The sequence below is a fragment of the Triturus cristatus genome, chromosome 3_1 (genome assembly GCF_964204655.1).
Source record: "Triturus cristatus chromosome 3_1, aTriCri1.1, whole genome shotgun sequence".
NCBI lineage: Eukaryota > Metazoa > Chordata > Amphibia > Caudata > Salamandridae > Triturus > Triturus cristatus.
Window position 1 is genome coordinate 310,612,909 of NC_140583.1, and position 25,838 is coordinate 310,638,746.

Below are 25,838 nucleotides of genomic sequence, written 5' to 3' on the forward strand. Positions count from 1 at the left end.
GGTAAGTAGAAAACAATTCCAACCCTCACTCTGGACTGTCAACTTGGTGGTGTAGGGGGGAGTTATGGGGGGTTGGGAGGTAATTTGCATAAGCAACACAAAGTATGCATGTAATAGGTCAGTCTAAACGTGAGGGAGTAAAAAGTACACAAAACAGCCTAAGTCACTATCCAAACCCTTGAAACAATCCAATTCTTCCAAGCAAACCACTCCCGAAAGCACAGCATAATAACTATTATACTAAAAGAAATAAATGCATTCCCTTATAATGAAAGTGCCCAATTCATTAACGGCTAAATGAGTGGGTGCTGCAGAGCGAGTCCTCTCATGGCAACTCCTACAATACCTTCACATAGAGGAATAGGGAAGCATGATGAATAAAATGGTACAACTGTGCAGTAAATTCTATATGGGAATGAATCGTGCACCTTGGTCTCAGTGAAGGTGTCGCTTGTGTGCGACTGGACACTAGCCAGAACCAGTACATGATAAAAGCCAGTAGCTAAGTTAACCAGTTGTCCAAGTTTACTTGTGAAAGGTTAACTTAGACAACTGGTGCCTTATTAATGGCTGTGCATGGATGTGTTAGATATACAGGGGTAGCAGGAAGGAAGACTTGACCATTCTTTATAAATCTACTATGAAAATTGGTACCTAGAATAAGGTATCGCTGGGTGGATATGGATTCAAACCTAACGTTGGCACTCTTGGATCAAGGTATTTTACATTACGTGCACTTTGTAAAACCTTGTAACTTCCACCTACAAGAACTGTCACAAGTTGAACCCTAACATGTAACAGTTTAAAAAAAAAAAATTGCAAAGGAAGATCACATCTAAACTACCACAATGACATTGCAAACATGAAATACATTTTCATACATTGCCTGCTACTGCAGTTTTAGTTTGGCATCAGGTCGGACAATAGTTATTTTGCCGATCAAGTCAGCTGCTAAATCACCCTGCCAGGATCCAAGTTAATGTTTAACTGGGTCAAGGCAATGTAGAGTGGATCTAAAACTTACTAGCAAATACGGTCCATGTCTATGCAACTATATTAAGAGCCAACAGCTTTGGTGCAGCTCACCTTACCACCCAGTAAAATATAACCAACATAGCCCTGAAAATCCAGGTCTTTGAAGTGAAATTTCAGTAGATAATCTAGCACCAACACTGAGAAATACTTTTTGAAGCATGTTTAATACAAACTCTTGCCAACGTAGCAGCCAGCATTACAATGAAGTAATGCCTTTAGCCTCAAAAGACTGCAGGTTGTAATTTAATTTTTTTTTTAATTAAGTACTGCTAGCGAGCAGTGCAGTTTCAAACAATTGACCAAACCACTGCAAGGCTAAATTCATTAAGCATTAGTGAAAACAATTCAAGGCTATCATGCGCGGAAAGGAAAATGTTACCCAGTAAGCAAGCATCTGTTCTTGGCATGTAGAGCTGTAGATTCACATGTTTTACATACCCCTGCCATATACTGTTGGGTCCATATGTTTGAAAGATTTTTGTAGAAGTCTTGCCAGTCACGAGGTAGGTGACTTCCTTTGGGCGAGTGTGCATGGGCATCAACTCCATGGTTAGACTGTTTTCCCGCAGAGAGTGAGAATGGAGTTAGTATGTGTAAAATAGAGATGTCCATACGTATGAATGATTTAAGAACTACAACCACAGGATACCGGGGAGGTGGGTGGGCACATGTGAATTTACAGCTCTACATGGCAAGAACAGACGCTTACTGGGCAAGTAACATTATCCGTTCGAGGCATGCGAGCTGTAGATCACATGCTTTGCATAGACTATATGCGTTACAACAAATGGACGGAATGCTGACAATGCAGACATTCTCCCCCAGTCAAGAGATCTGGGTTAAATCCATCGTTCTTTTGCCCACTACACCACCCCAGTTTAGACAAGGCCATATGCAAATCAGTCTTGACCCTGTGCCTTATGGGAACAGTCCAGCCCGAACTGCCAAGCCAGGTCTTCACTGGGCCGGAATCAAGCATCCTAGGACCGATTTCTGGCTATCAGCCGTCATCAGCCAGGATAGCTTGACTCCAGTGGCGTAGTGAGCACGGGTCCCACGTCTGGGAATACCCATCCCACTTAGGGCAAAAAGCGTTACAACAAACAATTGATGGACGGAAACCGGTCCTAGGATGCTTGATTCCGGCCCAGTGAAGACATGGCTTGGCAGTTCGGGCTGGACTGTTCCCATAAGGCACAGGGTCAAGACTGATTTGCATATGGCCATGTCTGAACTGGGGTGGTGTAGTGGGCAAAAGAACGATGGATTTAACCCAGATCTCTTGACTGGGGGAGAATGTCTGCATTGTCAGCATTCCGTCCATCAATTGTTTGTTGTTGCATAGACTATATAGCAGTTAACTCCCAAGCGGTGGCTAACCTGTAGTAGTTGTACTGCTTGTTATACATTTGCCGGTTGTCTTGCTAACACATCTACACAATAGTGTTTGGTGAATGTGTGCGGTGTAGACCATATTGCTGCCTTACAAATATCAGCTATGGGAATATTTCCTAATAAGGCCATAGTAGCCCTTATTTTGCAAGTAGAATGCGGTCCAGGGGGTACTAACAAAATTTAGCTTTAAAAGAACATGTTTAGATTCCTTTTAATAATCCATCTTGCAATACCAGATTTAGATATACGATTGCCCTAGTGAGGTGGAGAAAAAGCAACAAATAGATTTGTTTTCCTACATTCTTTGGTTCTGTCTATGTAGAAATGTATAGCACGTCTAACATCAAGCGTGTTTAGAGCTCGTTCTGCTACAGAATCAGGTTGAGGAAAGAACACAGGTAACTCAACTGATTGATGTAAAAAGCAGAAACTACTTTACGAAGAACCAGTGTTTGTGAAGTTGAAAGAACGGCTCTTGTATAGTTAGTTAATGCCTGAAGTTTACCAACTCTCAGTGAGGTTATCGCTATGAGGAAAGACTTTCCATTATAGGAATTGTAATTGACATTAATGCATTGGTTCAAAAGGTGGACACATTAACCTTGTAAGGACCATGTTCAAGTTCCACTCTGGCGTAGGGAGAATTCTTGGTAGGATTACCCTTTTTAATCCTTCCATGAAGGCTTTAATCACTCGTACTTTGAACAGATAAGTGTTTTCTATTTTTCAAGTATGCAGCTACTGCTGCTAGATGGAAACAAATTGATGCGCAAGCTAGTCCACATTGCTGTAAATGTAACATAACAAATGTTCTGTACAGAAGCATCACATGGATTGATAGTTACAATAGACAGTTTCCATTTTGCGGCATAACCTGCTCTAGTAGTAGGCTTTCTAGCCTTTAGAGAATATTCAGTCTGGTGGCAGTTGTAAATAACCAAACTGACTTCAGGAGCCCAGTCTCTAGGATTTGGATGTCTGATTTCTCCATGGCTGAGTAAGGAGACAGGGTGTGAGATGTAGCTTTTGATCCACTGAGTTCTAACAGGGTAGGGTACCAAGCATGACAAGCCCATGTGGGGGCTACTAAGATCAATCAGTTTGAGGGACATTTGAGCTTCCGAACCAGTAATTGAATTAGTGGGAGAGGCGGAAACACGCAAGCAAAGATCCCCGACCAATTCATCCACAGAGCATTGGCCTTGGTTGCTGGGTGTGGGAGCCTGGATGCGAACCTTGGGCATTTTGAGTTGTGTACTGTGGCAAACTGATCTGTGGAAAACCCCATTTTCTGAAATTAGGGAAAATAACTTGGTTGTGAAGTTCCAACTAGTGTACTTGGTGCCTGTGTCTTCTGAGCAGGTCTGCAATTTGATAGTCTACTCCTGGAAGGTGTTCTGCTAGGAGATTGTGGTGAATCGTCAAATTCCACATGCTTTTTCCTAGGCCCAACAGTTTGAGAGAGGGTGTCCCTCCTTGTTTCTGTAGGTAGTACATTGCTGTCATGTCTGTGTGAACTAAGACAGTCCTGCCTACAAGTTGGGTGAGAAAAGCTTTGAGTGCTAGGAACTGCGCTAGAAGTTCCAGGTAGTTGATGTGAAGAGGTTTGTGATTGTCCAACCACATTCTCTGTACTGTGTAATGTTGAAGATGGGCAACCCAACTGGTCAACAAGGTGTCTGCTGTCAGTATAATCTGTGAAATTGGGTCTATGAAAGGCTGCTCTTTTGCTAAGTTTTGAGGTTTCCAACCACTGCAGAGAGCGATGAGGGCAGCGGTCTACCAACACTAGATCGGATAATCGACCCTGTGATTGATTCCGACGTGCTAGACATTCTTGCAGAGGACACATGGAGCCTTACATGAGGTATGACTGCAAGGCAGGATGCAATCATTCCCAGCAGTTGGATGAAGACTGGCTGGTAATGATTGGTTGGGTTGTAATTGAAATAGTGTGGCCTGAATATTGTGAATTCTGGTCACATTAGAAGTAGCTAGAGCTTTTAGTGTGTTGAGGGAAGCTCCCAGATACGATTGCACTAGTGCAGGACACAGGGGAGATTTGTGCATTTATTGTAAGACCCAACTAGGGAATTAGGTGCACTGCTCTGTGTAGTATACAGGTCTGGTAAGTGCCCACTTAGATAAGCCAGTCATCCAGGCAAGGGAAGACATACATTGTCTTCTGAGATGAGCAGCTACCACTGAAGGACATTTGGTGAACACTGGGGCTGTGGTGATGCCAAATGGAAGTACCTTGAACTGGTAATGTTTGACTGCTATCACAAACCTGAGTTAATTGCAATGAGCGGGATGAATTGGAATATGAAATTAGGTGTCCTTTAGATCTAGATTAGACAAAGTTGCCCTGCTGCAAGAGAGGAAGTACTTGAAGAGTTACCATGTGAAAGTTCTGACAGTATACAGTTTAACTGACTCTTGGTACTGAAGTGGGACTGGTTCCATAGCCTCTTTGAGTAATAAAGATTGCTCTTGTTGAAGCAAGGGCTGATGGTCTGGTGATATTTTGTGAGATCGAGGAGGAATGTTTGGAGGATTGTTGATAATAACCATGTTGAATAATTCGAAGCACCCATTTGCCTTATTGATTTCCAAATAGGGAGAGTGTTGCTGTCTTCCTCCGACCGGTATTGAATAGTCAGAGTGAAGTGCTGGGAAGTTACAGTTTGGATGAGGAAGGGGAAGTGAGGTTTTTTTACCTCTTCCCCTGGGACTGTTTCGCCTATAACCTCCTCTGGAAAATACTCCTGTAAAAGACTATCGGGAACTGCCTTTTTAAGAGGAAGTGTTCTGGTCAAGGCCTGTGGATTTGTATCTTCCCCCTATAAAAACAGCGAAGGGATATTGAAGCGCTCCCGTCAATTTTTCTACATCAGTGTCCTTTTTTATTATTTGAGCGCCAGATCGACTGCAGGGCCAAAAAGATATTTATCAAAGGGTATAGCCAGGCAGGATTGTTGGATTTCAGGTTTGAACCCTGATACCCGCAACCATGCATGTTGTAGTAAGATGCTAGTATTTACTTCTCTAGCAGCAGTGTCAGCTACATCTAGAGTGCATCTGATGGAGGCATTAGAAATTAGTTTGCCTTGGACTAAATTCTGAGCCTTTGCCTTCTGTTCCTCTGGGAGAAACAGAATTGTTCCATTTTGTCCCAGTGGGCTCGATTGTATCTTGCCAATAAGCCCTGCGTATTAGCAATATGCCATTGGTTAGCTACTGGTGTAGCCACCTGTTTACCCAAAGCATTATCTGGGGAGGGGCAGCCACAGAGGCTTGACAGTTCGCCCTCTTTCTAGCATTTGCTACCACTAAAGAGTCAAGTGGTAACAACCTTAAACATAAATGTTCCGCCACAGATCCTATTTTTATCTTCTACTCTAAAAGTAAGGATTCTGGCAAGGACAGGATCTTTGAAAAAAAATTAGTCTGTATGCCTTAACATACCCTTGAGAATAGGCAGTGTCTGACTGGACTTATGGAATCCTAGTGTGTCAAAGATAAATTCTTCCTCTAAAGACTATGTAGCTCCACCCCAGGGTATTCTGCTGCTGGTAAGACAGATTGTCATCAGGCAGAGATGGCCTAGCTGGCTAAAGGTCTGTGTCCAGTGGAGGAGCAGTTGTGCAGTCCGTCCAAGGATCTGGTCCATCTCCTCATCAGATACCTCTTCTTGTTCGGAGTCTTTGCCTAAAAGGTACGGTGTGACATCCAACTGCTGGCGCTGCATCTCATCATCGAGTCAGACAGTTTTGTTCAACCTGAAGGATTGGCACGTGTCGCAGTCTAGCTCTGTGCTAGGGGACAAGCACAAATTACACACTAGAGGAGGCCGTACGCAGATACGTTGCGTGACAAAGGGGACAGAATTTATATGGACTGTTCTATCGACAGTCGAACGGACGTGGATGGGCCAGAAGGCCGCCCAAAATGTTAAATTTTCTTGAAATTCAAATCAAACCGCAGAAAAAGTAACACGTTTTAACACAATACTGTCAAGGTAGAGAGCACGCAACAAGGGGGGACCCAGAGGATCAATTCGAAGCGGAGCAATACCAGCCCAAACCCGATGGCGGAAAAATACTAACAATGGAGTCGATGCCCATGTGCACTATCATCGAAAGGTGGAGTCACCTACCTCGTGACTGGAAAGACTTCTTCAAACAAAAACTCGCAAACATCCAGATCCAACACTAGATGGCAGGAGTATGCAAAACATGTGATCTACAGCTCACATGCCTCGAACGTACAATTACATAACATGAGTTTGTTTGGAGGTGTACACCAACTCAAATTACTATACTTGCCACTATCAGTTAGGCTCCAAAATTCTATATTTAAAAAAAGCAAACTTACCTGCTGCTTGTCTGTGAAGTCTGGCTTCTCTTTCTATGCTGAATGGATCCTCTGGTGAATCCATCAGATCCCAAGAAGGCCAGATTGAGGCCCCAGGCCATCTTTTTGATACACCAACAGGGGATCCAGTGACTGCAGATAAAGCAGCCTGATCTTGGTCCAAGCGTGATCCAACTCCCATCTTCAAAGGGTCTCGTGAGCTCCCCAAGGGCAGGAAGGGTAGTGGTGGAGATATACGAAGGCTTGACTGCAAAATACAAAGACAAATGAAGCAGTGAAGTGCCAACTATGTTGGTTATTACAGCCACCTGATAGATCAGAAAAAGTACAGTGTCATGTTTTAAGAAGCTGTGAGAACACGTCCCTTAGGATGCTATTAATTCTATGATAAATAACAAAACATGCTACTAAAAGATGAAGTCTCAGATTGATAATCCATCACAAGGTGAATCTTTTCCTAAGACCCCCCCCTAGATGCATTATAAAAATATTAAAAACTACAGTCTAACCTCCAGACCTTAACTACTAACTTCATCTTAACATGCTGCTATTCCATGAAACTAAAACACCAAAGAGAATACAGTAGCACACCAACATCGAGCACTGCCTATCAAATCAGGGTGTGGAGGGCGCACAGCGAAATGGCTGACCGTTAAGGCAGCTCCGCCGGTCAGGACCATTTTGCGGCGAATACTATCTGCGTACAGGTCATCTACCTTCCTGGAAACGAGCATGAAGGAGTCGGAGGTGCTGGGGCATGGACTGTTGGCGTGGTGAGATTGGGGGACTGTTACAGCGATCGCTTGACCCCGAGCGCCGAGCTACCTGGCGGCGGGACGATCGCTGAAACAAAATTGCAGCGCCCAGCGGCGATAATCTCCTGCTACTAACGGCGATTATGGAAGCCGAACAGCGAAAACAGGGTTGTGGCTCGGCTCCTGCATGGTCGGAACACTAGGCGAGCCTCTCAACTTCGCCCAACTTTATGCTGCTCATGGTGTGCCCACTGAAGACTCGGAGAAGGTAACACGGGGGAGTGTGAGAAAATGGCGGCTTCGCACTTTCAATGAAGCTGGTTGTGAGACTCCTGATCAGACGGCGATCGCAGCTATGAATGTGAGAAGGCTGCGCTGCTTCTGAGGTGCGGATGGTTTCGCTGCACAAAGGCTGAATGTGGCGGATCAGATAATAGTCTGGACGGACATCCCCGCTATTGCGGGGAGATCGGTGCCCATGACTCACCCTCCAGAAATCGCGCTGCGACGGTCCTAAGCAGAGCACAGAAGACCCCTTATGAAGTGACACTCCGTTCCCTCTACAACTGCTACTTGATGCCAGTCGGAGTGTGGAAAGGTGGGAGGACGTGGCACACTACTGGCGACCCTGCGACAGATTAATGCGGAGGCAACAACTGGTGGCATCGCAGCGGTTCACACGGTGCTAAACTCTTGGTGGCAGTGGATGATCGAGGCCCTCAGCGGAAATCTGCTCGGAGTTAAAGTTGAGCACTAGAGAGAACAGTAGGGGTGATTTTAACGGGTGCTGTTGCGACCCAGGCTGCACAAGCTGACTGCCAGCGCTGGAGTAGCTTGAGAAAACGTCACCCATATCGTGGATTGCTACCGCACGGGAGTCCCCAAGGGAACTGGGGTGCGGCGAAGGCAGAGGAGGTGGTGTCCGCTACTACCAGGAGTGGGATCGACCGCTTGCGGCATGGGGAAGTCGGAGAAGCAACAATCCAAGCTGTCCTTTGATACGAAACGTCCGGCGAGGAGCGCGCCGGCACCACTGGATGCTGCAATGGAAGAGGGAGCTGAGGCAAATCATCCTATGGAACAAGTTCTGAAGGCAATACAACAAAGCCTGCAAGATATCAACGGTAAGCTGGACTCATTAACAAACCGCGTAGATAATGTATCATCCAAGCTAGACAAGCAAGGTGAGAGGCTGGATGAGGCGCAGAAACGTATCTCAACTGTGGAAGATGATTTGCAAAACACAGCGCGCAAATGTGTGGATATGGAGAAAGTGGTGGAGACCCTCAAAAAAAGGTGGAGGATTTAGAAGCGAGATCATGAAGCAACATACGAATCGCGGGAATTCCAGAATCCACCAATACGTGGCGCATGGAGGCGTATGTAGAGGGTCTTCTACGCGAAGTGTTTGATACTACGCAGTTGTCGCCAGCCTTCATAGTGGAGCGCGCTCATCGATCGTTTGCGCCGAGGCCCCCGCCGGGCGCCGCGCCACAGCCAGTGGTGGCCAGGCTTCTGAATTACAGGGACCGTGACTCCATATTGCGTATGGCGCGGGATAAACAACAAGAGATCAAGGTAACGAGCTCGCGTTCTATCCAGACTTCACCATGATGGTGCAACTGGCACGCAAAGAATTCAATCCTGCGAAAAAACGTCTGAGGGAACTGGGGGTGGAGTATGCGATGCTCTACCTGGCTAGACTAAGGGTAACAATGGATGGCAAGTCATCGATGCTACACTCACCTAAGGTCGCGCACAACTTCATTAAAAAACTGACTGGACAACGCAGGGAGAGCAGGCATGCCGACCAGACCCAAGATTCCGAGTGAACCTTGCAGGATGGATTTCCGGGCATGGAACATGCGTGTTTACAGGACAGGAAAGCAGTCGTTGGTAGGACTTGGGAATGTAAGCTGATGAATGTCTGCTGTGCTTCGCTAATGACTCCTGAAAGGTCAATATATTTTCTATACTATAAGGGACAGGCTGTGGGAGACACCAGACCAGGAGTAACCTCTATGTTGGAATCTGATACTAGCCTATGTTGACCTACATGAAGCATCACAGCTCTGAAAAAGTTGGGTGGTGTGCATCGTGGCTGGCCTGGCTACTGGTGGGGATGGTGGTTATGCAGAGTTGAGATAAGATGGGGCCATGTGATATTTGGCTAGCGGCTTCTGTGTGGCATATGGCAGCTGCTATAAACTATCACAATGCGCTATGGGCAGAGTTCCCTCACTCTCTAACATACTCCAAGCTGTGTAATGGGCCTCTATGGTAACACCGACGTTACGGCCCACAATGGGCATTATAGGACCTGAAGTTGTAATGTGCACCTGACCACATCCATACTGTTGGATGGAGGCGTGAGCCCTCAGCGGTACCCTCATGCGCGTGCTCCCCACGAAATGTTCTTGAGATGTTGGTTGTCTCCGTTAGGGATTTGGCTTTGGCAAAGTTGGGGTGCTGAAGTGGGTGGGGGGGGGAGGTTGGGGACGGGGGATTGTTACTCACTGTCGTGTGAGTTTACATGTAGATTTACAGCAGAGCTATTGTATAAAAGTGATTGTCAGCGTGTTCCAAAGTCACAGATTATGCACCGGCAAGAGGCAGGGAATTTGTCCAAGGATTATGTTTTCATATGTACCAATGTCTGCAGCTAGCTCACGTGCTACCCAGCCTTATCTACTGACGTGGAATGTTAGAGGGCTAAATAACCCCAAAAAGATACTGCAAGATTTTGCTTATTTGGATAGGCTGCATGTCGACATAACTCTCCTCCCGGAAACTCGCATCGCCCCCGAAGCTCATATCACTTTTGGGCGAAAATGGGCAGAGGAGATATATCAGTCATCATACTCTTCCTATTATAGAGGGATTGTCATCCTGGTGAAAAAGGGTACGCAATTTCAAATAGATAATACAGTGAGGGATGAGTTGGGGCGCTACGTCATAACAGGAAAGCTCAGAGGTCAGCGTGTAGCAGTTGTTAACACATATGGTCCGAAGATAGATTTCTATAGAGAAATATGGCGGTAGATAAATTCGCTGAAAGGCATGACTATACTCTGGGGTGGGGATCTCAACGCTGCTTTATGTGACAACCTGGATAGATCAGGCGCCTCTCGAGAACCGCACCAAAGAACAGTGACAGTATTGCGCAATACTATGAAAGAAGAGGGACTACTTGACATTTGGCGCAATCGTAACCCGGATAGGAGAGAGTCCACACATGTTTCAGCAGCCCACAACAGTTGGTCTCGAATAGACTATTGGTTGGGGACCAGTGACGCACTGCTCTGGACTCGAAGTGTGAGTCATATCCCTAGCACATTATCGGATCATAATCCTGTGTTGCTATCTATTGACATACCATGCTACATACCACCACCATTCGTCTGGCGTTTTAATTCCAAAGCGCTGCTAGACACCACGTTCGCAGACACGCTCAATAAGGCTATAGCTGATTATTTTGAATTGAATACACCTAGTACGAGCGATCTGAGCCTATTGTGGGAGGCTTTCAAAGTTACAATCCGGGGTGTGTGCATTAGTACAAGTGCTGGAATCTTAAAAGATATACGCGAGCGACTCCATAAAAGGGAAAAAACTCTACAGGCACTGGAACGGGAATACAACACACAAGAGGTCAAACTCTTGGGAGAGATTAGGACCATACTCTCGGAATAAGACTCCTGTGCTGAAGATGAAAAGAAATATATCACGAAACGCCAAGTGGCACGGTCCTATGGTGAGGGAGGTAGCCCGGGTAAGGTATTAGCAGACAAGATGCGTGATACGGGGAGTTGCTGCAATAAACACATGGTATACTAGGGGAATTTGTGAGAACGTATGGGGATTTATATTCAGCGCATAGCTCGGCTGGGGCGGCGGACGTTCATGAATACTTGGAAGATGTTGCGATTGCATGGTTATCTGATGCGCATAGGGAGTACTTGTCCTTACCCATCACTGTGGAGGAAGACACGGTGGTTATTCCCTCATTGCCTAATGGCAAAGCTCCCGGCCCGGATGGGTTCACCTGCAATTTCTATAGGGCGTTTGCAGGGCAGTTGGCACCTCACTTAGTTGCAATGTATGGTGATGCGCATGACAAATTAACACTTCCACCAACGCTGCGTGAGGCTATGCTGATCGCACTGTTAAAGCCCAACAAGGACCCAGAGAGTAGCGACTCATACCGACCGCTATCCCTTATAAATGTGGATACTAAAATATTGGCCAAATTACTTCCCACCAGGCTACAGCCTCTAATGACAAGGCTGGTACTACCAGATCAGTCTGGATTTATACAGACGAGATAGACTACACAACACTAGAACGTTGTTTGCGCTGTTACACTATTTAACCCCTGGCACGAAGGCAGTTGCAGTCCTAGATGCGGCGAAAGCATTCGATTCCATTGAATGGCCGTACTTATACACTGTTTTAAGCCGTATGGGATTTCCGCGTATTTTCCTGCGCTGGGTACAGACGTTATATGCGAATCCTACAGCACGGATTAGGGTGAACGGGTACATATCTTGAGAGCTTTCCAATAGCTAGAGGGACGAGACAAGGTTGCCCGCTGTCCCCGTTGATATTTGCACTGGCTCTGGAGCCCCTTGCTTGCAAGATCCGGCAGGGCCATCACTACTCAGCGCTTCAATTCCCACAAAGACCACTACATATTTCCCTTTATGCAGATGACATGATGTTATATGTGAGAGACCTGGAGACGAATCTGGCCCCACTGCTGAGAGAATATATCAGTTTCGGTCTACACTCAGGTTTGCAAATTAATTTGCCCAAGTCACTAATAATACCACTGACAGATTCCACGGTCCCGCATTCGACTGAATTCCCACTAGAATGGCAATCAGAACCTGTTAAATTTCTGGCGGTGTGGTTTCATCGGGATCCTAAGTGGTGCTCCGCTATAATTATGGCCGGGCAATTACCTCCCTGGAAGATAAAATTAGGCGATGGATTCAGTTGCCTTTGACGTTAGCGGATCGCTTAGCCATTGTCAAAATGGTTATTTTGCCAAAACTATTATATCTGTTCAATAACATCCCAATTACCCCTCCAATGCAGGTTTTCAAAAACCTATCCGCCATGGTGACAAAATTGATCTGGGCCGGCAAGCACGCCCGTATTAATTTACATACACCAACGCTGCCCTATGCGCGGGGTGGGTTCACGGTTTCAGACTTCCTGTTGTAGTTTAAGTGCGCAGGCTCAATTTGCACATTGGTACCATAGTGTCCCGTTTTTCCCTCGTGGCAATAGGGGGAGATGCGCTTCGATACCATTGCAAGCAATTATCACGCATCATAGATCTCCACACCATAGCTGTGACAAACACTGTAGACACGACAGCCGCTGCATGGCGCAAAATGGGGAAACTAGCAGGCAAATATCCGCTGTATGCACAGGCACTACCATGGTTATATCATCCTGAACTCAGTCACGCAAAAACAAGTGGGTCAGAAACAGCTGCGACAAGCAAGCATAGACACAATGGGGGACCTGTATTGTAATGGATCTTTCTGAACATTAACTGGGCTCTTATGTATAAGTAACCAAACGACATTTAGATTCACATATTATAGGCTTCAGGAAGCGATCAAGACACTGTACCCCTCCTTCCCGGAGGAGCCACCACAGATGTCAACCCTACAGTGGTTGCTTACTACGCCCAATAACAAACATGGTTTCCAATCTGAATGCTAAACTACAGGCGGATATTGACAGCAAAACGACGCAAGCGATGGGGAAGTGGAATGCAATACTGGATATCCCTCTCAGAGAGGAGTGGTCCACAACATGCGCTCTGACTAGTCTGCCTACACCTAATGGTAATTTGAAAGCGATATACTATAAATACCTCCACCAAACATACTACACACCAGCTCGGTTGCATGCCTATAGCCTGCGATCAGAGGTGACCTGCAAGTGCTGTAGAGCACATGGTGCAGATTTCCTGCATCTGGGGTGGGGCTGCACGGAGGTGCACGAGTACTGGTTGAAGGTTACTGCAGAATTGGGGAAAATGGTGGATGGTAGCGTTTATTGCACAATTCGAACATGTTTGTTGGGCCTTGTTCCAAATCTGCAAGCTCGGAGACGTAAGTTCTGTGCGATAGCCTTACTAGTGACAAAGCGTGGAATATCCTTGTGTTTGGACGGTAAAGTGTTTCCTGCGGTTCGTCAATGGCTTCGAGACTTGGCGTACTGTAGAGACACGCTCCACACTTGCATGGAGGAGTTGCCTGCTGTTCCAATCCAAAGGACTATTGGACATACCTGACTGACTATTTGGAGGTCACCTTGGATTGATCGTAACTTCCGTAATGCTTGGGGTATATATGACCTGTGGATTATTAGCCGGATCTGTTGACACTGTAAATCACTTGCTTCTGTGGTACAGTCTGCAAGTTTGTTTTCTTTGGTTTTGTATAATGTATGTTTTGTTTATTTTGAAATGCCAATAAAAAGACATACAAAAAAAATAAGGGTGTGGAGGAGATTTTGCTCAGTCTTTGAAGACAGTTCGTTGAGGCTCTTGCTTTCTCTTCATGCCAGCTTTAAAGAGAATGCTGACATGCCCAAGAGCTAGCTAAGACCTGCCATTCTATGCTATTTGAGGTAGAGTTATTTTTTTTTAGCATTCTTTCTTCTTTCCTTTGCCAATCACTGGACTGAGATGCACTCTTCATCCACTGCAAAGATGTAGCAATTTTGTAGGTGCTTTCAATGATGGACTTTTAATGTCTTCAGCCTTCGCTGTACACCTGTAATTTCTACAATAAGAATCTTCTGTTGCTTCAAAGTATCTGTACGTGCTACACCGCTATTCTTAGGAAAAGGTACTGCTTTTAGTCATTCAAGAGCAACCCATCTCCATAGAATTGTATTTATTTACATGCTCATTTCCCCCCAAACTTAGCTTGTCCTGGAAGCTACATATTTACATGTGGGGCTTCCATATTTGTTTATTAAAATCAGAAATTTATTTTTCTGCCAGTGTGTCAGCCACCAATGATTCTTTTTTGAATCCATGGTATATTCCCATATTGCTGGTAACAAACTAATCACTTTAGTCCAATCAAAAACTTGGGTTTTGACTTGTTCACCAAGCTCCTCCTCCAAATGTTACTACTATGCACCTGCTAGCTCATCTTTTTACAATTAAGACATTAGCATCTAAAAACAGACTTCATTTCTGCAATAAATAAATCAGTTAAAGTGTTGGATTCTGGCAAACTTAAAAAGGTTTGCCATATCCCCGGAACAGCATCTGCAGGAAATTAGAGCCCTTAGATCGTATGTAGCGAAAACAAAACTGTTCTCTTGGTGATAAATGGTCCTTTATGGTTAGGGGAGAAAAAAAACGTGTGGTCTGCAAGATGCTATGGAAAAGACTGACTTTCTGCACACAGTCAAACATGTGGAAGATCTTAAAAATAGAAACAGGATGAGCAATCTTAGAAAATATGGCATACGGCATACCCAAGAAAAGGAGAGGGGGGGGGAGAAGAGCCCAATTCCCCCCCTCCCGCCAAATCATTTAAGTTTCTGCATGCCAAAACACTGTTCAAAAAATAAGTTCATAAACCTAGGAGTTAAAACTCATCTTGAGGTCAGCATGGGAGCAAAAGTGTAAAATTCCTTGGCAAGGCAAAGATACGAGATATAGCAACAGCTACTGCTAAATGATTACTTTCAGACATGAGTCCTACTTGAAGGTGACTGAATACAAGATTTTAAAAATGCATACTTCTCATAATAGTTCCTTCAAAATAAACTACATACAGCCTCTTACCACCCTTCACCCCTTTTTACTGTATGCAGTTTAATGACCTTATGGGTAATACTACACTACCAAAATTTTACAGTTTATGCATTACAGAGTGTAAACTATGTATAAAACCACCGTTTTAGGCATCGATTGGTAAAGGACTTTGCACACCTATAAAAGTCAGTGAGTTTAATCTGGCCAAGTGAGAAAACTGCTACTACAGGACACTACTTTAACTCAGGACATATCTTGAAAGGGATGCTCTGGAGGAGTATTTGTATCATGTTTTCAAAGAAAAACTATTTGAGGAATACTTAAATGTCAAAGTATCTAGAGAAATAGAATGGAAACTTAATTGGTTCTAAAATTAACAAAATACCCATCACAATTTATATCTGCTCAGACTCCAGTCCAATAATACATTGTGATACAGTATTTTGAACAAATTAATGAAATATTCAGAAGATAACATTGGGCTACTGCAACAATGTAATGGATCATTTCATGGACAACCTAAAGTTAAATATATCTCAAACCATGCACAATTTTAAAATTCTCAAATATTGCATATTGATCCTGGAGAACGTATAACCCATGTAAAATATTCATTTTCCTCATAGTACATTAGTGATCTAAAGTGAATTATCTCGGAGAAATAAATAAAACGCTCAATCAATATGTGAATAGGCTCAATTCTAATCTGATCACGCCCTAGTTCTAACAGACTTTTCTTTTACTGTCTTTTGAAGTAAGAGTAAAGTTTAAGTTTTAATAATGCACTTTTGAAAAATAAATCTTTCACTAATTCATCACAAATGTTTGCGGAGGAAAGATAGTCTGGAATGCTACTAGGTGCTTCATAATCAGCATTATGCCAAAGAAAAGGAATCAAGTAGAGAGTAGACTAAAGGAGAATGGAAAATATCAAACATGATTACTCATTTCACCTCCTACCCAAACAGAAGATTTCTGTATGAGTTAAGACTAAAAGGTACTTTACAAAAATTACAGATAATGCTTCAACATGCATTCAGTGCAAAACAGTAAATGGGAGACCCTAACAGGTGAGCTATTACTTCCCTATCTAAAAGCTAAGAAACAAAAGAGGCAGTTGACTAAATCTTGTATTTAAATATACTGACATACTAGAACCCTTAACAGATTATGAGGCTCAACCAGAACCGGTCCCTCACACAAAATGGCTTGCTTAGTTACAAAGGAACACATGATTTAAATTGTAGAGAAAGCAGTTTTGTTTTAGTAAATATTGAAAGCTTTTCATTTAACGTGACACCATAGGACCTGAATGATGCACTTAATCTATGACTTTTAGTCCATCTCAAAAGAATTTAAAACACATTTGTAGATACGCCAATTTGTCTAATTCCAAAAGAAAATTTAAACCAAAAGCTCAGAAAATAAACCAATTTCTTTATACAGGCTACTAAATATTTTCCATCACTGCCATCAGTTTAGATCTTTTATTGCCAAATTACTTGGACAAACCATTTAAATTGGTCAGAGGTATGCCCATCCTCAAAATAGAATTTTAATGCCACATTTCCCAAATTGTGGGTCAAACAGATTTGTGGAAGTCCTAGCAATAAAGAGGACTTCAAATATTTTCTATTTACCTAATCAAATGTCAGGCTGTCTAAAAATATATAAGCAGCAGTTTGTCAAACATCTGGATTGGAGTTTACAAACATCTCACTTTGCAGAGCATGAAAGCAGTGAATTGTGACAATCTTGCTGGGGTACAGGTGTAAAAGGAAGGGCTATGGGATGTATTCTGTAAGAAAATGTAAATACCTGTAAATTACATATTTATTTAGCAGTTTGTAAAGTAAATACATTTTTTGTAAATCTGGATCAAAACCGATAAAGACCCTTAACTAGGTGAGCCCCAAATAGTCACTGAAAACAGATAAGCAATACAGTTTTACCAGAAGCAATCAGTGCCAAGTCAGTGGTTACTTAAAACAAATTATGGAGTCGGTAAATGACAAATGCTAAAGCAGTTTAAAAAAAATCCCCACCTCTCATGCATTAAAGCTAGGGGATCACAAAGTTTAACGTTCTAAAAAGTGTTCTAATGTATTAAGCAAATCTAGTAAGTGTTGCTCACCCTGTATGCATTTATTTGTAGCGTGTAGTGCTACAGATTTACATGCCATGTGCACTTCTGCCATCTAGTGTTCAGCCTGGACTCTGCAAGTTGCTCGAGGAAGTTTATGTTCAACGTTGCAGTCCGTAACTCCTCAGAGGCAATGCACATGTTCAACTCCTGTGTTAGATTGTAATGCTTTTATTCCCCTTGCCATGCAGGAAGTGAGGATATGTCTACCAATTTAGATTTGTGCTGTTGAACATGCTGAATATATGCCACATGCCTGGGAGGGTGCATGTAAATCTGCAACACTACATACTACGAATAGATTCTTCCAACAACCCATTCATAGCACATGTTGGCTGTAGATACACTTGCTATGCATAGGCTGTAAAGCAGTACTCTTCTTGAAACATTAGGTATCGGATGGTGCATTTGTTTGAAATGTGCATAGAACCGTTAGTCCCAGAGCCGGTTGTCTGGCTCGTACATCCAGACAGTAGTGTTTGGCAAAAAGTGTGGGCTTATAAATGTAAATGTCAAGGTACTTAGAGCGCACGGTCACCAGACGGCCACCTTGCGGTGTCGCCTTAGCGGTTTCCTGGCGCGGATACTCGTACCGTTGTGGAACCCCTCCGGGCTTTTCCTGTGAAGTGTCCACTCCTGGGCACCCCCAGGGTGAAGCCAGGCATCCTTAGTGCTGTTGGGGCCGGTGTGGAGGCTAAGCAAGCTATTGCCCAGAGTTGCAGCGTGGGGCTCGTGATTAGAGTAGGCACCGAGGCGAGAATAGACCAGTCCGAGGAAATTGAGACCGAGCCCCGCCGAGGCGGGAATCGAACACTGGTCCCTGGCCAGAACTCTGCTTCAGGGTCTGCCGCTTTAACCATTGAGCCACACTCCTCCACATAGGATGGTGCATTTGTTTGAAATGTGCATAGAACCGTTAGTCCCAGAGCCGGTTGTCTGGCTCGTACATCCAGACAGTAGTGTTTGGCAAAAAGTGTGGGCTTATCCATGTTGCCACTTCACAAAATCTATTAGTGGAATATTTCATAGGAAAGCCATTGATGCTGATTTTTTTTAATGAGCTCTTGGTAGTAATTGCTTTGATTTCACAAATTTTTATACTTTTCACTATCCATCTAGCTATTCTGGCTTTCAAGATTGGACTACCTTTTCTTGGGTTCGAGAAAGCTACAAATACTGGTTTCATTGCTCTAAAACTTTGGGTTCTTTCTACATAGTAGAGAAGGGCACGTTTAACATCTCGTGTATGTAATGCCCTTTCCGCTACAGTTTCTGGTTTTGGAAAGAAAACGGATAGGTCTAATGTTAGATTTAAGTGGAAAGGTGAAATAACCTTTGGCAGAAACTGTTTTTTGCGTAGGCAAACTGTCTTGGAACACTTCTAAGGTACCTCAAGTGAGTGCATGTGTTTCGCTGACTATGTAGCGGTGTAATGGCGACAAGGAGTGACACTTAATGTTCGAAATTGTATTTTGCATATGCTCAAATGGGGTTTACACAATTTTTCGGTGCCACAGTGGAACAGGTGTACGTAGTGGAATGATTTAAGCTACTCCATGAATGCGTTTATGACAGATACAAAATAGGAAAACATTCTTCGGAAGTATGCTGCAGTTGCTGCCAAATGCAGTGGTATGTGTATACTACTGGTGCTTTTTGAATATGTAAAAAGCAACATGCCAGTTCAGATGGTGAGGAAGGGTTTGTTTGCAGTGCAGTATTGACAACATTTCCTTTTTGCAGCATTACACGCCCTTGTGGTTGGTCTACTGGCTTTTTTTTTTTTTTAGAAGGTCCATGTATTCTGGAGGTAATTGAAAGAACCCAAATACTAGGACTCGAGCCATATTGCAAAAACAAGTTTACATTGGGGTGCAGGACTGCCCCTATGGGAGAATATTAAGGCAGTTTGAAAGCTCTAGCTGGGTTGTGTACCATGGTCGACGTGCCCAAGTTGGAGCTATAAGCATCATTGTTCGCAGTGCCTGTCTGAGTTTGACCACGTATGGAGGGAGAGGGGGAAAGCGTTAATATCACTGACCAGTTTATATATAGTGTTGCCCTTCAATTGTGGGTGGGTAACTGGAGGCGAAGTTTTGGCATTGTGTGGTGGTGAAAAAAAGTTATTGTTGGAGTTCCCCACTGATTGAAGTAGCTTTGTAGGACGCTAGTATGGAGTTCCCACTCACGGACTTGTTGCATCTTGCTTAGTAAGTCTGCTAGTGAATTGTCCACTCCTGGTAGGTATTGCGCCATGAGGTGAATTTTGTGTTAGATGGCCCATTCCCAAATGACTTGTGCTAGCCGAGTTAGCTGTAAAGAATGGGTCGCTCCTTGTGTCGGGATGTAGTAAAAAGTGGTACAAAAAGGGGTGGTGATGGACGGAGCATCAGAACCAATCAAACTCACACCCAGTCAACAGATCTGGGTTTGATCCATCACCGTTCTTTAGCCCACTCTGCCACCCCAGTTCGGACATGGCCATATGCAAATCAGTCTGACCCTGTGCCTCATGGGAACAGTCCAGCCCTAACTGCCAAGCCATGCCTTCCCTGGACTGGAAACAAGCTTCCTAGGACCGGTTTCTGGCATTTCAGCCGTCCTCAGCCAGGCTTGCTTGAATCCAGTGGCAAAGTGAGCAAGGGACTCATGTCTGAGCATACCCTGCCAACTTATGGCGAACAAAGCGGTACAAAAGGAGGTGATGGACGGAGCATCAGAACCAATCAAACACTCGCACCCAGTCAACAGCTCTGGGTTTGATCCATCACCATTCTTTAGCTCACTCTGCCACCTCATGGTGAGCAATAAAACGATGGATTTAGGCCCAGATCTCTGTACTGGGATGAATGTATGACATTGTTCTGCATTCTGTCCAGCAACTGTTTTTGCATTGGTCACCCCATGTGGGACGGGTATGCTCAGACGCGAGTCCTGTGCTCTCCATGCCACTGGAATCAAGCTATCCTGGCTCAAGAGGGGTGAAACCCCGAAACCGGTCCTAGGATGCTTGATTCCAGTCCAGGGAGGACCTGGCTTGGCAGTTCGGGCTGGATTGTTCCCATGAGGCACAGTCAAGACTAATTTGCATATGGCTGGGTTCAAACTGGAATGGCATGGTGAGCAATAAAACTATGGATTTAGGCCCAGATCTCTGTACTGGGGTGAATGTATGACATTGTTCTGAATTCTGTCCATCAAATGTTTTTGCATTTGGAATGTAGTACAAGGCAGTCATTGTCTGAACATTCCAGATTGGTTGGGTAGGAATGCTTTGAGAGATCTGTATGGCTAGTAGTTCCATAACATTGATATTAAGTCGGTTGTGGATACCAGTGACCTTGTACTGTGATGTTTCCCATGGGAGCACGCCAACCCTCGAGTGATGCATCCATTGTCCGTCACCATTCGTGATTTGGCACCTGAAAGGCTAGTCGCTTGTGTCCCGAGAGTTCCGCCATTGTAGTGCCTAATGGACCTTGGGTGAAACCAACTCTAGATCCTCCATGTTGTCCCTCGCTTGTGACCATTTTGATGGTATGCACTCTTGAATGTAGGCTGGCATGTGGTACTACCGCCATACAAGAAGCAATCACACTTGGAAGGCACTTCGTTATTTTGACAGTTCGGTGACGATGTGGCTAAAAGACCCAGTTGGTTTCTGGAGATTAAAACCCTGTGGATTGGGGCACGTATTTGCTGTTCCTGAACAGAGTATGGCTCCAAGGTAAGGTTGCATTTGGAGCAGTTGCAGATGGGACTGCATTACATGCATTGTAAATTCCAGTTTACTTAAGAGGTTGATAGTTTGGATGTCGGTACGCATTTTTGTTTGCTGGAACTCTCGGTAAGCCAATCATCTAGATCAAGGAAGACATGCATGTTCTCCCTCCTTCAAATTTGCTATTGTAGACATTTGAATACATGTGGGGCTGTTACACCAAACAGTACGACTTTGAACAGACCAGGACGTCGACTTAGCACAAACCTGAGGTATTGGTGATGTGCTGGATAGATTGCTATGTAAAAGTATGCTTCCTTTAAATCCAGTGCAGTCATGAAGTTGCCTTTTTGAAGTAATGATACTGCATCCTTTGTCACCATGTGAAAGTGTTCAGATAGGGTGTATTGGTTAAGTGGGTGTAAGTCCAGTATAGGACGGAGCGTTCCATACTTTGTGGGTATTAGGAAGTATAGTGAGTACTCCTTTTCCCTCATGTTTGAATAAGCTGTCTCTATAGCATCTCTTGGTAATTAGGCTTTTACTTCTACCTTTAGCAGGTGTAGAATTGAGTGTTGCCTTTTTGGTAGGACATTGGGCAGGTGTTTGTGTTCCAGGCAATATCCCCAATTGCTGTCAAGAACCTATACGTCCGATGTTACAACTGGTGGAATTGTAGTAGCCTTCCAACAGGTGACGTGTGATTGGGGCAATGGCTGGGAAGTCACTTTGCTGGCTGCGGTTGCTTCTGTGGGTGTTCCTCTACCTTTGCCCTATGTTTTATAACCACCTCAGTAATTCCTTCTTCGCGACTGCCGATGGGATTGCTGCATTTGGAATTGGTAGCTTGGAGTCTTAGGGGGTGTTCTTCTTAGAGGTCCCTCTTCCTTGGTAGCGCCGAAAGGACTGTCGAGGATTGCCAGGCTCCCACTGATTTTACTGTCATTTTTTTCTAGTTGTATGTCACCCTCAGAAACAAACAGATGTGCACCGTTAAAGGGTATGTTTAGGATGTACAGCTGCACTCCAGGTTTGAACCCCTATATGCGGAGCCATGCATTCCTATGCAGCATAACTTAGGGTTTATTCCTCTAGCGGGTGTATTAACTATCCAGACTAGACCTGACAGTTGCGTTGGAGATTTACCTTCTGCAACTAGGTCTTCCCTCACTTTTCTAAAATTGATCTGGCAGATGTTGCAGTAAGTCTTCCATTCCATCCCAGGTTGCCCAATTGCATTGTGACAGAAGGCCTACAGAATTGGCAATCTGCCAATGATTAGCATGTCCTGTTGCCACCCATTTCCCAGTGGCATCCATTAGTTAACTCTTCTTGCCAGAAGTGGAGCTTCTCCTGTGCTTGTGAAGCTGATCTTTTGCGACCACTAGTGACTTCGCAGTATGGTGACCTTTAATGTATATAGGTCTGGAGAAGGCCTGTACTCTCTTTTGCTCCTTGGTTCAAGTACCCTTGATTTTACAGGATCTTTAAAAATATCTTTGAATACCTTTAGCATTGATCCTACCATAGGTACGTATTACATGGACCAGTTTTGGAAAGTGTTTATTAAATGGTCTCTCCTCCTCTTTATTGGTAGTTCAAGGTATTCAGCTGCTCTTTGTATCACACTGTGGTATTAGGAGCTGTAAATCGGGCTAGGAAGCCTTAGGTGGCATTGATGGCTCTAGGTCTGCGTCCAGAAGTACTACATCAGTTATCCCGTGGACCAGGGCTGGGTTGCGTAGCCCTTTGAGTAGTAATCTACTTGTTCCATGTTTTGGGCTTCCATCCCCCCCCTCCCTCATATTCATGAGGGAGTGAGGGCAATCTTGTTTGAGATGATGGAGGCTGACTGATTGGCATGGGGCTTGTGGTCCTATTTTCAGTTGTTTCCCCTCCCACCCCCCGTGTGCAGTGGCTGGGATGCATTAATCTCTTGACCCAGTCTTATTGATTGGTGTTTGTGCATGATCTTGTATAAAATCTCAAAAACATTACCTTCCTCTTGAAGGATCTTTGTTTTTGCCTTCTTCTCCGGCACTTTTGCTGATGTTAGAGTAAGCGGTCGGGGATTTAGATGTAGGTGGTGGCAAGCTCTTGGATGCCGAAATGTCAGTGCTCCTAGTTTATTTCAGAGACTGTGCTCCTGTTCCGAAAGGCACAAACCATGATTTTTCGGCTTAGTTTCTTTATATGGTGCTGAAGCCCCTTGATTGTCAGCACAGATGTCAGTGTCGAGGATGATGAACATCAGTGCACTGTTAGCTCCAGGCCTCTGTTGGTCTTGTTATCCAATTGGGATAGAGCATTTTCTCAGCTCAGAGTCTACCAGAGCTCAAGCGCTGTGGGGCACCATGGCATGGAGGGAGGGAAGGTCTACATAAAAACTTTGTGGGTTGGGTCAATCATACTCCCAGCCCTTGGCATGATCTTCATTTTGGGCCCAACCCTAGTAATGCAGTCTGCTACTCAGTCTCTGACCTGCATTTAAGACTGCTTACTTACTGGATTCATCGGAAGTGACATTGTGGGGGCTGGTATTTACATTCCCTCCCCCTCACTGTGTTCCTGTGTGAAAACTGCCTCAGCTGCCATCTCCATATTATGTTAGGCGACGATCTTGTCTGCTACGCAGCATCTTGTTTTTGAAGAGGTTGCATTTTGCAGTCCTGTGGTGTATTCATGCGACAAGCACAGGATACAGACTGATTCAGAGTAAAACTTATTTGGCCGTGCACCGTTTAAATAACCTCTTCTCACCTCCATTACCCGTAGGGGAACATTCAAAAGTTGTGGATGGCGATGTGGGAACCTGGTGCTTTCACTAGATTAGTAAAGGGTTACAACATGCATCAGGGTTACTCTTGTCGATCTTCGATCCGCTGGATCCATTAGTCGTTCATAGGCCACATGGGCAAACTACAGAATTCCAACAGTCAGTCGGAGCCCGAAGGCAGGAAAAACAATCCAACAAAAGCTGTTGAACATAAAAAAAACGAGAACTTGCAAAGTCCCAGGCCCAACACTAGGTGGCAAGAGTGTGCATAGCCTGTGTATCTGCAGCCAACACGCTACAAATATTTAATTCCAAACTCAGTTTTGACTTCAGATGCGGAGACATCTTTTGACAGGACGGGTTGGGATTTTAGGTGTTAAGTTACCCCAAGATAATTTGCTTTATTAAGTTATTATACTCTTCCCCAAAGCATCTAATTTTATTAATGGGGTAGGGTGGGGCGGGACAAGCCCTTTCCATCTAGAAATAGCAAAATCAATAAACATGCCTTTATGTATGGTGAGAAACACTTAAAAGCAAAAGTATATCCGCATATGCTGAAACATTTATCAAGTCCAGAAGGACAAGTTACTTTTCTTTGGTTATGTTTTATCTGGTAGAGACGCGATGTAGCCGCAGATTCATTACTTTTAAACTTGCAGGCATCAGGCAGAATCTGGAAGATTGCTTAGCAGTAAACCTGCGTGCGGTTAGGAGTTAGTCGACGCCAAATGACATCTGCATCGTGATAGTTGTCGCGACGTCTGCATAGTCAATTTAACAGCCACTCCGGCACGCTGACGGCAGTACTTTTCACGACTTTCCATACCAGAAGCCCAAAGCCATGAAGTGACTGGCCATGGTGTGTTAAAATGAACAGCTAGGGCCCTGAAGGGGAACATCCAACACGAAAAACAATTCTGTAGTGTGGGGAGGATGGGTGTGTTGGTAAGGAATCTGCAGCTAGATAAGGTCTACCAGATAAGGCGTTACCAAAGGTAAGCAACTTGTCCATCTGATAGAGACATCTAGCCGCATATTCCTTACCTTTGAACAGATACCCAAGCCATACATACAATACTTAGGAGGTAGGAAGGAAAGTTTTAGACCACAAACAGAGCAACCCAACAGGCTCTCTGTGAACCTGGAAATCAAGACAGTGTCTGGCAAACGTGTGCATTGATGCCCACGTGGCTGCTTGGCAGATATCAGAAACTGGAACCCCATGCTGGAGTGCATTGGGGGCCGCTTTTGCCCTGATGGAATGGGCCCCCAAGCACTCAAGGAAGATATTTCTGTGCTAAGGCATAGCAAACGTTGATAGAGGATAACCCAACGGGATAGTAGTCTTTTGGACAGCCCGCCCCTTCTTTGCACCGATGTACCCTATAAAGTTGGTCATTCACCCAGAACTCTTTAGTTCCATTAAGATCTAACTAGAATGCTCTTTTAGGGCCCAAACTATGGAGACTCCTCTTTCTTGAAAGGGTGCGGCAACGCATAGGTGGTGTGAAGAGTAACTGACTGTCCCATGTGAAAGGGTGTCACAACCTTAAGGAGACAAGATGCCCCTATGCAGATCACCACTTTATCCACGAAGACTTGGGTAAGGAGGCAGTGATGAGTGCCTGCAGTTCGCTCACCCTCCTTGCAGAGGTTATTGCCACTAAGACTGCTGTTTTGATGGTGAGCAGCCGTCTAGGTCAGTTGTGCTGCGGCTCAAACTGTGCACATCAGAAAAGTGAGAACCAAATTAAGGTCCCACTGTGGCATAATAAACGGTGAAGGTTGAAACAAATACGTTAACCCATTCAAATCCCCTCTGGTTCAGACAT

At 44.5% G+C, this 25,838-nt stretch overlaps 1 protein-coding gene across 5 annotated transcripts in view; it reads right to left on the minus strand.

Moving 5' to 3' along the window:
• The window catches only part of CPEB1 (cytoplasmic polyadenylation element binding protein 1), a 493,259-nt gene that overhangs the window by 146,770 nt on the left and 320,651 nt on the right, over positions 1-25,838 (minus strand). For all 5 annotated transcript variants that reach the window (XM_085644001.1, XM_085644004.1, XM_085644003.1 and 2 more), the window contains one exon: positions 6,808-7,054. In XM_085644001.1, the coding sequence (XP_085500127.1) occupies positions 6,808-7,054 (247 nt within the window). The remainder of the gene's footprint in view (positions 1-6,807; positions 7,055-25,838) is intronic.